Raw genomic sequence first — 15,058 nt, 5'->3', positions numbered from 1 at the left:
AGTACATAGTATAGACAGTACAACATAGATGTACATTATTTTATATTGCTTATTATTATTGTATAAATAAAATATATTAGCCGTCTCAAAATCGTTTTAAGATATCGATGTCATGGAAATCGTTTTCTCTACTCAGTTTTTTATCTATGTAGTGCAAACTTGAACGAGTTGAACGAAATGTCATTGAATTGATTGATTGTCATGGACGTGAGCTGACTGACTGTTGTGCTTTTTTGCGTATGCATGCAACGCGAAACCACAAGTATGCAATTAGAAACAACAGCAGAATTTGTGTAAATTAAGTTCGCTTTACTATCAATAACGCGTGTTCCGTTTAAAAGTTGTTGAAACAGGATTGCAAATGTCAATATGTCAGGATCTCGGCCTTAATTTCCAACAGAGAATGGTAAGAGAAATAAAAGTATATATTTTAGTTATAAATACAGTTATAAAAAGGATATTTAAAATACAGGTTTTTAGACAAGTAGCTGCGTTTAAGTAATCTCTTATAATGTTTAACCGATAAATATAAATATTTATCAGAATTGCATGTTTAGCAATCGTTAAATTAATTTCAGTTACGAATTTTGTTGCAGGGCGCAAATATATCACAACTAGAGAGAGATATTGGGTCAGAGCAGTTTCCGCCAAACGAACATTACTTTGGTTTAGTTAATGTAAGTTTCTAAATATTAATTTATCCATAAATTTTCCATGACTTGCCAAGACTGTTCTTTTGGATTGTGTCATTTATAAAATGCATTTTGTAACTACTTTAAATTTCGAATTTACTCTGGTCTACAATCTTGTAATAACAAAATATTTAATAGTATATAATTTTGTGAAAATAATTATTATATATCTTATTTCAGTTTGGTAATACATGTTATAGTAATTCAGTTCTGCAAGCTTTATACTTCTGTCGACCATTTAGAGACAAAGTTCTAGAATATAAGGCGAAAAACAAGAGAACTAAGGAAACATTGCTGACATGCCTTGCAGACTTATTTTATAGCATAGCAACACAAAAAAAGAAAGTAGGATCAATTGCACCTAAAAAATTTATCGCTAGACTGAGGAAAGAAAAAGGTATACTCTTTAAATCTTTAAAACTATTATAAATTTATATATAGACTCTTCTCCATGTGTATATTCAATATTAAAAAATTATGTCTAATAAATCATTCATAGCAATTACTTCAGATATTGCAGTTTATAGAATGTTCATATTTTACTTTCAATAGAAGTTCCCGGATAATGATCAAAGACATTTTTGTGTTATAGTTTGAAAAAATGATCATGGCAAGTTTTCTTATCACAACAAATAAAAAAAATTAATAAATACAATCAAAAAAGTGAAAATGATGTTATACCAGTCTCCATAATTAAAAAAAGTAATAATTTTATATTTATAATTAAGCATTTAATTGCACACTGACATCATGGCAAAAAAAACTTTTGCAAATTCTTAGTTTGAAATGATTTTGTGATTTTAAAGTCCAGAGGTTGATTTTGATAGTTATTGGTTATGTAATACTGTATAGTTTGTATGTATATTTATGTAGTTTGTATGTATGTATAATGTTTATAATTATAGTAATTTCCTATCTGTTATTTTATTGACTACATTAAGCATCATAGAAATTTGTATTTATATTATGAAAGTAAAAATACTAAAATTAAATCAAAGGAGCTTCATCACTTACAGGCTGTCTATATCAATGATAAAAGACAGACTTTAAACATCATGCATTGTATGTATACATTTAGAATTATCTTCTTTCTATATCTAATCATTTAGAAACAACTCCTATTATAACTATATCCGTAATATAATAAACCTATTGAATAATAATGTTAAATATAAATATGCAAATAACTTTAAAAATATGTATGGATTCATCTTGATGAACTTTATGAAGCAGAGAATTCCATAATTTATTTTTATCTCATTTGCTATCTAATGGGATTAAATACTTAATTATGTGCATCTATATAGACTACTTAAGGTATATTGTTGTTATTTTAATTATGTTATTGTGTGTATATGTTTTCTTATGTTAATATTATCAATTTATTTCTTTTTTCAGAGGAATTTGATAATTACATGCAACAAGATGCTCATGAATTTCTTAATTTTCTCATAAATCATATAAATGAAATTATTCTAGGTAAGATTATTTTTTTTAAAAAACATTCCTAGTAAGACATCTATCCCCTACACGCAATAGTGTATGAGATTGGAATTTAACAATATGGAATATAATATTTATTTCTGATATATTGTAGCCCTCGTTATATTTTAATGATGATCCCTTACCCGCAAAAACATTCCTACCTTAATTGGTATCCAAGATTGCCATATATATGAAATGAGACTTCTATACTAAGCAATATTTTATTTGTCCAAACGTAAAAACGACTTAATCAATATATATAAAACTTATACCATAAAATGCAGCATGATTCATAAAAGATGTATTTATGTAGTATTATTATATAAGTAGCTACTTATATAATAATACTACATACATAAACTTTACTTTACAATTCACCCTCTTTAAATTTAGTCTATTGAGAGACAAGTGTGAATTTCATGTTCTTTCGTAGTCTATGGTTAAATTACAATGGTATGCGTCTTGGTGAAATAAAGTGAATGAAATGATCATTTGGAAAAAATGGTTCAGCCTGGGTGGTCGAGTTATAGGAAACTAATTGTCGCCCGTGGCTTCGCTCGCGTTTAGGAGTTGGTCGTCGTGTGAGGTATAAACAAGTCCCATATTCTCCTTGGAGTTCAAGCTAGCTATATTCTAAATTTCATCATATTCGGTTCAGTGATTTGGCTGTAAAGGGAAGCAGACAGGGTTACTTCGAATTTATAATTTTAGTATACATAGTAATAATGAATGAGACAATAAGAACTCCAATATAGTGATGTGGTGAAATGGAATGTCCTTTTGATGGAATTCTGAAATACCAGCCAATCTTGTAGGAGAGACCCAACTGTGCAGTAGGTATTATACTAACCAAGTGTGTTCCCAAACACAAGATTTTTATTCCTTTACTTTGATAGTCTGATGGGACGGTGTTTAAACATGAGAAACGTTGCAAAGAATTTCTTAACGGGATTACTGTTACTAGCCCAACTCTTGATAAGGCCAGGTTTTCGGTTTGATCTTCCTTAAAAGCTTGATATTAGATTAAGGAAACAGTTAAAACGGACACATTAATTAATTTATTTTTAATTAATATCAGCTGAAAGAAATCAAAGCACGCTTAAACTACAAAAGCCGGACGGCAACAAGGAGGGTATAACGTGTAACGGAAGTGTGCCGCAGAACACGGAACCGACTTGGGTGCACGAAATCTTCCAAGGCACGCTCACAAGTGAAACGCGATGTTTGAATTGTGAAACAGTTAGTAGTAAGGACGAACACTTCTTTGACTTGCAGGTAACATCCTATTGTGATTATAATAATATGTCAATCGATAATATATTTACAATATTGTTTATATATTTTCACAATAACATTGATCATTTTGATAGAATCAGTGGCAATCATCGTATAAACACAAGAGATAATCTTATAAGGCCAAGTTTTTGACTAATTCGTAAACTTTACTAATTCAAATAGTAAAAAAACAATAATATAATTAAAGTTTATTACTGAACACAAAATGATATAGATGATAAAAAAAGTATTATATAAATTTAATCGTATTTGATTTGTATTTCAAATGTTGGAAAAGAGTAACTTCTAATTTTCTAGGTGATTTTTCTCAGTATAGTCAAGATAATTATAATATTTGATCAAAGAAATGGGTTTCAAGTATTTAGAAAACGGCTCGCATACGGTTTTTTATAAAAGATTCATGATGGAAAAACATTTAATATCGTTGAGCAGTGGCTTTTACCACGATTGGTATCATATTGGCTATATAAGACTATATGATTCTGAGTTCAATATTATTATTAATAATTTCGTGGGAAAATTTGGCCACATATTATGTTTCTATTATTATTTTAAGTAACAGCCAGTTAACGTCTTACTGGAAATGGCCACCTCTCGCTTTTGAGATGATTTTGGAGCTTACTCCACCATGCTACTCCATTTGTCATCCACCACGTGCAGGTTTCTCTCACGGTATTTTCCATCACCAAGCAACTAAGTGGTACTTGCCCAGATTTAAACCCGCCATCTTCGGTTAAGATCTTCTATTCACTCTCAGTAATCAGTATTCATGTGTATTCTTGTCACCCAAATTAGAAAGTGTAAGGAAAATCAATTAACGAAAAATACTTTCAGGTTGATGTCGACCAAAACACGAGCATTACCCACTGTCTAAAGTGCTTCAGCGACACAGAGACGCTTTGCAATGACAACAAGTTTAAGTGTGACAACTGCAGCAGCTACCAGGAGGCGCAGAAGCGCATGCGCGTAAAGAAATTACCCCTAATACTGGCGCTACATCTTAAGAGATTCAAGTACATGGAACAGTACAATCGGCACATCAAAGTATCCCACAGAGTCGTTTTCCCCTTGGAACTGAGGTTGTTTAATACGGTTAGTTATTGTGTTTTATCCAAAAATATGTTATACATTTTTTTTTGGACTAAGGCTTTACATTTTGTACGAAAAATAAAACATGAATATATAAAGATACATGATTATAGACTTCAGAATAAATGTAAAAAATTATCACAACTATTTCGCTAGTTAGAAAGAGCATAGATACGGACTGTAAAGGAGTGGGCAAGTAGGAGAGACATAGGCAAATAGTACACCTGGTGGTGAGTGGTCATCACATCCATAGACATTGGTGCTGTATTACAAAAATATTAACCATTCCTTACATCGACAATGCGCCACTTAGCTTGAGAACTAAGATGTTATGTTTCTTGTGCCTTTAGTTACAGTGGCTTACTCGCACCTAAACCGGAACACAGCAACACTAAGCATTGCTGGTCGGTCTTAAAATATCTGATGAATAGATGGTACCCAGCCGGGCTTGCACAAAGCCCTAACACTAAGTGCAAATATTAACAAACATACAATTTTTTATCATTCATCTCATCAGTAAATAGCTAGTAGAAATATTAATCTTTATAATATATATGTGGTTTGTCTTTGTCCAGTCGGACGACGCCGTGAACCCGGACCGTCTGTACGACTTGGTGGCGGTGGTGGTGCACTGCGGGTCGGGGCCCAACCGCGGACACTACATCAGCATCGTCAAGAGCCACGGCTTCTGGCTGCTCTTCGACGACGATATGGTGGATGTATGTATACACAACACTGTCTACAATAGCAAACGATTACCAATGACTAATGTATAGATCGTTGTATAACTGTTGTATATATATATATACATAGGTTCGAATTCTGGTTCAGACCAATTAAGTTATTGGGTTTTTCTGTATAGACTTTCCCCCATAACAGACCAGAAGTTGAAGTGTAACACTTTAGGTGTTTTAGTGAAGCACTATCCTGCTCACTACTCACTATTTGTGCCATCCTTTCATAGTGAGGAAATGATTTGCTTGTGTTATGGTAATTTATTATAGATTGTTTAATTTGGTTTCATTATAGTACAATGTTTTTTTTTAATGTCATTATAATATATTTTATATTATTATTATTTTATGTATTTACTGATATTCATTCATTTTTTCAGAAAATTGATGCATCAGCTATAGAAGACTTCTACGGCCTAACTTCAGATATACAAAAGTCATCTGAAACAGGATATATACTTTTTTATCAATCTAGAGATGCTAGTTGTTAAGTTTCACTAAATATAGTAATTTATATATTTATATATTTAAGATAGACACCATAAATGATGTTAATGTGCCACATTGTTAAAGTTGGAATGGCATATGTTATTGAGATTTAATTTCGATCGCAGAAAATTATTATTCAACATATTAGAATTCATTCATTTGTAAATATAATTCATTTTAAAATAAAAAGTTGTGATCTTTCTTCGATTTTTTTATTTCATTTACACCAATCTGTCAAGTATAATCTGTATCAAAACGTAAAAAATAATGTAAATATTTTAGATTTATTAAAGTAATATAAACAGGTAACATTATTATTACTTTAGGTAAATCTATTGAGAAACATGAGAAAAAAACGTTAAAATCTGTTCTAAATGATGTCATGGTTTTATAAGGATTATTGCTTTGTGACAACTAAATTAAACTTGTTTTAAAAACATAAAATGGTACAATCGTATGGCTATTTTATAGTATATCTATTTCTTTCATGAAGAGCACGTCTTTCTACTTTTAATATCGACAATCGTCAATAGCCTTTTTTGATAATTTTTTTTTACTTACAAATATATCTCTCGAAAATATACATAGCAGTCAACGTGAACAAAAACGTGTGAAGGAAATTGTTGGTTCTTCGGGACTCTCTCAGAATGGGGGCCCTGGGCACGTGCCCCATGTGCCCAATGGTAAAGACGTTAATGGAAAGAGCAACTGACAAACAGACGAAGCTCGTTTCGCATTTATCAAATCAAATTCCTTTTTTTTTCAATACACATAATTACACTTATTGATTAAAAATTACCCCAAAGCATAATACCGTAAGACATCATACCGTGAAAGTTAAGAAATATACAAAGTGAGCTGTATCAACATCGATAAATAGTCAAATTTTATAATTAATTTTAAAAACTAAAGAGGTATTATCAGCAAACAATACTATACTATACTACTACTAGAAAACAAAGGGCAAGAATAGGAAAGGTCCAAAAATGTATCCTTGAGGGAACCCCATCCTGTGACTCCTCCCAGGCTCCATAAATTCTTAATAATTGAATAATAATTGCCTGATATCTGCGTCGGTATCCCGTATCCCCACAGATCATAATTTTTTTTAATATCTAATAACTTAAACATACATGTTTACAGTGGTAAAATTAATATTTTTTTTACATCTTTGATCCATTGGAGAAGAAATAAGTAATATATATATATCATTTTATATATATATATATATATATAAAATTATAATTTTAGTGCACTAACTTTTCTGTAGACAATTTAGATTCAAATATGTCATCTTATCATGAAACTGCAAAAAATACAATGCAATACTTTAAAGCATTATATAAAAGTTCCATAGGAATTGCATTGTTTCAAACAGTCAAAACTTACCTTTTTTAGTTTGATTTTCACCATTTTCATGTACACAAACTAATGACCAATGACAATACATTAATCTATTAATTTTGTCCTAGTATCCTGGCCAGGAACTTAAAAGAATAATTTTAAAAGACTGGTTCTACAGATTACCATCTTTCTAGGGTCAATAAATGTTTTTTTACACTGTAGTAAATTATTTACCTTTGTTTAACTTAGTTGGCATAATGAAGCCATTTACAAATAAATGAAAAGCTCAGTCTATTTCTTTTTCTTAAAATTGATTACTGTTTTGCTTATGGATACTTTCTACTACTACTACAATATAATACTTGTGGGACAGTTTGATATTTTGAATATATATTTTTAAATTCTAATGTTACATTTTATTTTGATTATTTAAATAAAATATAAATGAAAGAAAAAAATACTTAAAAATAATATATTTCACTTTAAGCTACAAACTCGTAGGGGATTGGAGCAAGTAAGACTGGCTTCTCAGTGCCTTTAACAATATGTGCTGCTCTTGGTGGCTGTGGCTGTCTCTTGAGGTTGACGACTTTGCCGGCTTCCTTGGCCTCTTTGAGTAGCCTCTCGTTTTCTTTGACGCGCTTGAGGAAGTCCTCACGGCACTTGGAGTGCTTGACGTGCTCAATGCGAATGTTGATCCTCTTGGGGATGATTCTTCCTCGCACCCTCTTGTTAACAATAACTCCAAGTGCATGGGCTGTTACATTGTATACACGGCCAGTTTTTCCGTGGTAGACTTTGTGAGGCATACCCTTCTGGACTGCACCATTACCCTACAATAGATATAGATACATTATAGACTATAATGAGAAATATAATTAATATTATTTTATTGTTACGCTATTACTTTGAAGTAGAAAATAATTAAAAAAATGATATTTTGATTTGTATGGCGCTTACCCTAATGTCAACGATGTCGCCGACTTTGTACACTTTCATGTACGTGGAAAGCGGAATAGTTCCATGTGTGCGGAACCTGCGGGCGAACAAGTCCCTAGTACCACGACGGTAACCCTTGGAGTTCGTCATTTTAGTGCCTGCAATCAAAAAAAATCAAAACTAATGATGATATCGCACGTGGCCTACGTTAACAACTAAGACATCCAATAATTTCGCAATCTTTAAATGAAATCCACTTTTCTAGAATGAATCGGTGCCAGAATAGATTTTAAAAATGCATTATTTTTAACTTAAAAGGATATAGATATTTTTTAAAACCAATTTAATAAATAATCACCTTAGCTTGACAGAGCTTGGCTTTTCAAGAAGAAAAGGTTATGTTGTCGTTGGATAAACTAAAGTGAAATTGCCAGTTTATAAAAAAAATATTAAAATTATTTTAAAATATCTAAATAATTATAATTTAATTAAGTTAAAGAAACATCAATTTTATAAAATAAGATAATTAAAATGTTCAATAAAATTAGATAAATTAATTATGTTTGTGAAGCTAACCATAAAGTATTCTTTATTTTTTAAAATATTTCGTTTAAAAATAGTTAGTTAGTTAGTAATAAAATCATTGGTATTTTAAAATAATACAATAATTTAAATCTTAAATATCATACTAAAATATGATTACAATTAATCTGAACTGCTGTAATAATAAATCTAAATTTTTCATATACCTTTTTTCTGGTGCTTAAGAATTCGATGCAGCGAAATCATAATAGACTACAGATTACAGAACCGAAAGTTAAACGTCAGAAACCACAACAAAAAATAGTCCTGCATTTTCTTTTCGATTATTTTGTTAAAATAAGTGCATTGTTATGTAGTAAACCTATTTATTGTTTTATAAAATAGTATTTATAAAAATGGACACACCTTCAGAAAATATAATCATTAATTCATGTCAATACACACCAGTTTATTTCATTGAAAATCCTAGTGCTAATCAGGTAGCCTTTATTTGCATTAGTCATTAGTTGTTCGTTAGCTGTTTAAGAAAAATTATAACAGTACTTTTATTTGCAGGCAAGATCATATATTATTACTCCAAACAGCCAAAGTGCAGAGAAACCAGTAAGCGAAAACCTAAAAAGATTTTACGAAAATAGCGGCAAACTAGAAACTAACCTTAACGGAACTGAAAATAGTTTGAAGCCAAGAATTTTGAAAAAACCTGAATGCAATGTCGTCGGAAATAACTTAAAACTTGCAAGTTTCCTTTTACCAAAAAGTGAAACCAAAAATGAGTCATGTAAACAAGTGATTACACCTGTGAATAATGTTGTGTTGAAACCTGTGTATATTGCCAATAATCCGTGTCCAAATCCTGTGCCCAAACTGGATGTTAACAGTAAAATAGTAAAATTAAAAGACTTACCGAATGTTATACGCTCTCAGAATGGAAAAATACTGCCAAAGATTAAACCAAAAGAAAAGTATGTAATTCAATAATCCATTAATATCTGTCATTTTTTTGTTTTTCTTATTCATTTATTTAATTTCAGTACATCAATTAAATCCAAACACACATCAGTTCAATTGCTTAAGTTAGGCGAGACATATCATAGGTGAGAATTTATATTCAATTATGATAACTAGTGTACACCCAGTGGACAATATTCTAACATAATCATTAATGAATATATGATGAAAACATACATGGATTTGCATGTTTGGAACATTGTCACGGTCTTGTCGTGTATGTTTGTATCTGTGTATATTTATATATAAATGTGAATCTGAATCATGTAATTTTAAATGAACAAGGATACAGGAAATTGGGTGTGCACACTGTTGTCTCTAGTTCTTAATACACAATTCAATTTGTACAATTTAATTTAAAGTAAATATTTATTTATTAAACTTACAAAAGAATCATTACAAAAAATGTATATATTAATCATTTTTTCAGTCTTAATCAATTAAGTGATGATCAGATGAAGATTGTAAATCATGCATTGAAGATATTTAGTAATCCACAAAACTCCCCACCTGAGCCCACATATGATCCTGTTACAAATACAAAGTTTATTTACAAGTAAGTTTTGTAACATTACATATGCCTTTGTAATATGTACATCAGACTGGTAATTAATTTGAGTCTTGGTTTTAAAATCCTTTCGGAAGTAAATATAAAATTAAGTCACCTTTACTAGTATAACAATAAATACCGCTTCTTATCTGCAAGATTTTTAGCTACTTAGTGCTAACATAACAACATGAATAAAAACAATGTTTGATACTTACACATGTTATTTTTCTTTTTCTTTTAGAGTTGTTTCACCAAAAGACTTGGCAGTGGTGGGCAAGAACAAAATGAATAAACACAAAAAAGTTGAAGTTAAAAAGGAAGTTGTTAGAATAATGGGAACACAAGAGACCGAAGTCATTGATGAACAAAAAATACAAGTTGAGGTATGTACTATATATGTTTATTATGAAAAGTTAACAACTACTATAAGTTTACATAATTTTGCTATAAAAAATTATGCCTTACTATCAAAATTGAAGTAAAGTCAAATTGTTTTAAATGAGTAATGACTATCTATCTTCTAAATAAATAATTTACTAAAAGTGTACAGAAATTATATTTACAAAGAATAATAATGCAATAATATTTTCTATTTGTTTGTAGCATAATATAAATTGATATGGTACCTATTTGTTTTCTATGTTGTCTTGGGTCTGGGTGTATGTGGTACCATTGTTACTTCTGATTTTCCATAACATAAGTGCTTTAGCTACTTACATTGGGATCAGAGTAATGTATGTGATGTTGTCCAATATTTATTATTATTATTATTTAGTAGTTAATGTAATACATATAATAAAAATTACATCTTTATCTGTTTTTATGATTAGTTTACTCACCTTGGTATTTATTTGATTATATTGGAAACTAACAGTATTATTACAATAATGAAAACCATACTTTCATTTGATAAAACTTATTTTTTTAATATTATATTCAATATTACATTAATGAAAAAAAAAAAAAAAAAATTCTAAAAACGAAAGTTATATTTAAGCTTTTTCATTTTTCAGACAAAAGTAACTCGTAGTGGTAGAATAGTAAAGTTGCCGAAGAATATGATTGCTGAAGAATCGCCAAATAAACCTAAAAGAAAAAATGGACAAATAGTTTCATGCCTCCAATGTACCTCTGTGAGTCTTGTGATTTGAATTTTATTTTAACAGTAGTGGATACAGATAGCTGATAATCCATTAGGTAGCTTTTTTCAAGACATTTTAGTGTCCATTGTGGTTGTTAAATCATTAACAGGAAGAAAGCCTCTATTTTATTTTCAACATTTTGTTGTTTTGTATAGAGTTAACTATTTGAATAACAATAATTTATATAATTAAAAAAATCATATGTAACCAAAAGAAATAATATAAAACATGTAGTTCTAAAAGTTTAAGTACATAATTTTTTTTTTCTTTCTAGAAATTCAGCAGTCCACATCGTCTTCACAGGCACTATGAGCACCATCCAACACATTTACCATCAAAGCTTCACTCAGACTTATTCCAATGCCTACTATCTATTGTCAAAACAGGCTCTGTAGAAGATGGGGCTAACAACTTCGTACAGCAGCTAGATCAATTTGTTAATAAATTAAAATCATGTATTCCATGTTTATTAAAAATTGATGACAATTCAAATGGAAAACCAAGTATAATCAATGATGATATTGGCAGGTAGAATTTATTTTTAAATAATAATTTGTGAAATATATTTTCTAGTAATCTAAGGTTAATTTTTAAAAATAGAATAGAAACTTATTAAAAAAATATATTTTTGTCTGAACAATCTCCATTCAGACAACATTAACATAATTTTTATCTCTTTATTAATAATCTAAACAATATAATGTGTTTGATATAATATTGTAATAACAATAAAATGTTTCAATATTCCAGATTATTGGGCATAAATCCAGGGAAATACAATTTAAACATTGATGCACTTAACTGTGAAAAGGACAAAAATGGCTTCTGTATTCACAATCCACCACCTAGTATTTTACAGACAAATGAATGTTTACTTACAACAATTGATGACACTCAAATCTTAGAACCTAATAAACATGTTAAAATACCAAACATTAGTGATAATATAAGTATGAACACAGTAATGTCTGATAAACTCCCTATTTATGTAAATAACAATGACAATAGAAAGCATACATTAGAATGGTTGAGTCAAATTGATAGTGGAAAGAAGATAAAACTTTCTCCAGAAGGTGAGAGAGATAGTGTTGTAATTGATGATATAGTTGCTTTATTAAGTGACACAGAAAAGACTGAAAATAGCTTAGAATCAAAAAATATAGATAACATAGTATTTAAAAATGATAATAAAGAAATGGTACAAGAAACTGTGCCAGTGCCCGTAAAATCGAAACCTGCTCATATACAATTTCGTAGCACGCATTTCGATATCAGATCATCTCCAATAAAATCCTCATCAACTGTTTTTAGAAAGTTCCAAATAAATCCCGAAAAGATGGCGAAATATGAGGTTGAAATAATACGCCCTATACAACTGAACAAATTGGCACAAGAGATTGAAATGTGCGCAGAAAAGACAGAAAACGAACAAAAAATTTTAGAAGCAAATAAGACACCTGTAAATAGTACAGAACCACTTAGTTATAAGTCACCTAAAGTTTGGTCAAGTGACCAGTCAGAGAGTTTTACAAAGTGTAATAGTTTGATAAGTGACCAAACAGATGACTTTTTAAAATCTGACACACTTATTGAACCAGCATTGTTACATGTTAAAGACGGATCTGCAATGCCAAACATACACACAGATAATAATGAAATGGACACAAGTGATATATCAATTAATCAAGGTCAATCTATTATAAACTTTTTAGAATCCCTTGGCAATGAACTGACATCAGAGACTGCAATTAGGAACAATTCTATTGATTTTCAATTAGATTTATTTTCATTTAATAATTCTTAGGCTAATAAAATGATTAAGATTAGACAATTTAATAAACATAATTATATTTTAATAATATTTTGTTATTATAGATTTATACACTGACCTTTGTTTTATTGACACCAAACTCTTATATGATTGTTTTTTTTATAAATGCATGTTCTAAATTTTGAGAGTGATGTATAAAATAGGGACAGAAGTTACTTGATCGAAACAAAATAATTATTTTTAAGCTTGAAGTACTGGTCGTTCATTCTTCCCTTCTAGATTTTGATTAGTAAGAGCATATCCAGTGCCTCCTCTTTGTAGTGGTATTATGTCTTTTTCTTTGAGTTTTTCGCCAGTAAGAGGATGAAGCCAATCTTTTTTAATAATTTTCTCGACACACTCCATTGTAATAACATGACCGCTAGTTCTAAAATTGAAATTGCATACAATACAAAATTTATTTATTAAATATTATTTATTTACTTTTTATATATTTTCAAAATAAGACTTAAAAAAATTATGTTTGAAAAATAACATGAATATATTCTTGTATAATTTAGTTTAAAATATATTTAAAATGTTATCAATCATACCCTATTGCAAGAAAGACAAAAAAATAGCATTCATATTAATATTTATAATTGGTTGAGATTTAGAATAATCAATGGTAGTTATTATAGATGAAAAATATGCAATTCAATGTCACTCGAAAGTCAATGATAGTTAAGTGGCATAGGAATTTATTTATATTTATAGGATAAATTCCTATAAATATAAATAAATTCCTGCTAAAATATGCACTAATATACAATATAGGAATTTATCCTATAAATATAAATAAATTCTTATATTATATATTAGTGCATATTTAACAGAGCAATTTAGATGGAATGTGTAAAACATGTAAATAAAAGTTAATTCTAGTTGTTGGTTTGTTCCAGAATAAATAGAAATGGAATAAAGATAAGTTTTTTAAAAAAGAAATATTACCTGATTATTGCACATGGCACTGCATTACTTAATATATCATGTGTAATTGGGCACATGTACCTATTCTCTTTAGCTATGAGTGACTTTTTATCATCAGGATCATTAACCAAAGTCCATTTGACATCAATTAAATCTTTCATTTTCAAAGGTTTACAGCTTATTGGGCAATAAACAGTAGGATCAGGTTTTTCAAGTTTTGTAATTTTTGCATCAGGAAGTTGAGAAGGTACCCAAAAGCTTGGTAATTCTTTATCTTTGCCATTAGCTAAATTCGACACAGAACTTGATGGCTGAGAACCATCTGAGTATTTATTATTTGATATAGTCTTCTCTCTGCTCATAAATTTAACCAAATTTGCCTCTTTTTCAGCTGCAGCTAACTCTTTCTTCTCATTTTCTTCTTTTTTTAATTGTTTCTCATATTGTTTCAATTTTCGTGTGTATTCATTTTTTTTTGTTATGATATATTCTAATATAGCTTCTTTATCAAATAAGTAACCTTCTTTGGTGACGACCGGATTTCTACAAGGTTGTAATGTTAGACTACAACAATCGAAACTTTTTACGGAATCTTTACCAACTCTTTCGCTCTGGGTCCCATATCCAGAAGCGGCAGCATCTTTCTTTTTTTCATGGTATGTATAAACTGCACCAGCAGTGCAGTTTCTTGCATGTCGTGTCATTGTTTTACTTATAAATTTAATATGTATGTATTTTTAAATAATTAAAATTCAATAATATTATGTGTAAACAAATTATTTTATTTAACTAAATACTAAATCCAATCTTATTCTAAATCAAACACAAACATAATAGAAAAATTTAACATCACAATTCAGCACAGATTATTGACATATACAGAGAGTATATAATTATTAAGTTTTGACAAAGATATCAAACGGTTTGAAATTATTTAGAAAGTAAGCAACTATTTGATCACTTAACTTTACTCCAGAAACTTTAGCCGTCATATATGCGTGTTT

The 15,058-nt window shown here is 29.5% G+C and overlaps 4 protein-coding genes across 4 annotated transcripts; 2 read left to right on the top strand and 2 right to left on the bottom strand.

The window, feature by feature from the left end:
* The first annotated feature begins 180 nt into the window (after positions 1-180).
* On the top strand, positions 181-5,992 carry LOC113397161 (ubiquitin carboxyl-terminal hydrolase 46). Its single transcript, XM_026635385.2, has 8 exons — positions 181-406; positions 597-677; positions 873-1,089; positions 2,091-2,171; positions 3,256-3,452; positions 4,308-4,565; positions 5,138-5,281; positions 5,677-5,992. The coding sequence occupies exons 1-8, from the start codon at positions 362-364 to the stop codon at positions 5,785-5,787; spliced, it is 1,134 nt and encodes a 377-aa protein (XP_026491170.1). The 5' UTR covers positions 181-361; the 3' UTR covers positions 5,788-5,992.
* A 1,595-nt stretch (positions 5,993-7,587) lies between these two features.
* On the bottom strand, positions 7,588-8,554 carry LOC113397265 (large ribosomal subunit protein eL21). The gene is made up of 3 exons (XM_026635543.2): positions 8,427-8,554; positions 8,090-8,226; positions 7,588-7,962 (listed from the first exon to the last, which is right to left on the bottom strand). Exons 2-3 carry the CDS (start codon positions 8,216-8,218, stop codon positions 7,612-7,614), a joined length of 480 nt encoding a protein of 159 aa, XP_026491328.1. The 5' UTR covers positions 8,219-8,226; positions 8,427-8,554; the 3' UTR covers positions 7,588-7,611.
* A 325-nt stretch (positions 8,555-8,879) lies between these two features.
* Positions 8,880-13,202, top strand: LOC113397558 (uncharacterized). Its single transcript, XM_026635968.2, has 8 exons — positions 8,880-9,090; positions 9,167-9,576; positions 9,646-9,708; positions 10,053-10,178; positions 10,414-10,555; positions 11,186-11,305; positions 11,589-11,842; positions 12,065-13,202. The coding sequence occupies exons 1-8, from the start codon at positions 9,007-9,009 to the stop codon at positions 13,116-13,118; spliced, it is 2,253 nt and encodes a 750-aa protein (XP_026491753.2). The 5' UTR covers positions 8,880-9,006; the 3' UTR covers positions 13,119-13,202.
* On the bottom strand, positions 13,146-14,884 carry LOC113397179 (nitric oxide synthase-interacting protein homolog). Its single transcript, XM_026635407.2, has 2 exons — positions 14,076-14,884; positions 13,146-13,512 (listed from the first exon to the last, which is right to left on the bottom strand). The coding sequence occupies exons 1-2, from the start codon at positions 14,756-14,758 to the stop codon at positions 13,326-13,328; spliced, it is 870 nt and encodes a 289-aa protein (XP_026491192.2). The 5' UTR covers positions 14,759-14,884; the 3' UTR covers positions 13,146-13,325.
* Positions 14,885-15,058: the final 174 nt, after the last annotated feature.

Source organism: Vanessa tameamea, chromosome 3 (genome assembly GCF_037043105.1).
Source record: "Vanessa tameamea isolate UH-Manoa-2023 chromosome 3, ilVanTame1 primary haplotype, whole genome shotgun sequence".
Classification (NCBI taxonomy): Eukaryota; Metazoa; Arthropoda; class Insecta; order Lepidoptera; family Nymphalidae; genus Vanessa; species Vanessa tameamea.
Note: the sequence above shows the minus strand (reverse complement) of the source record. Positions and strands in the feature narration are given on the sequence as shown.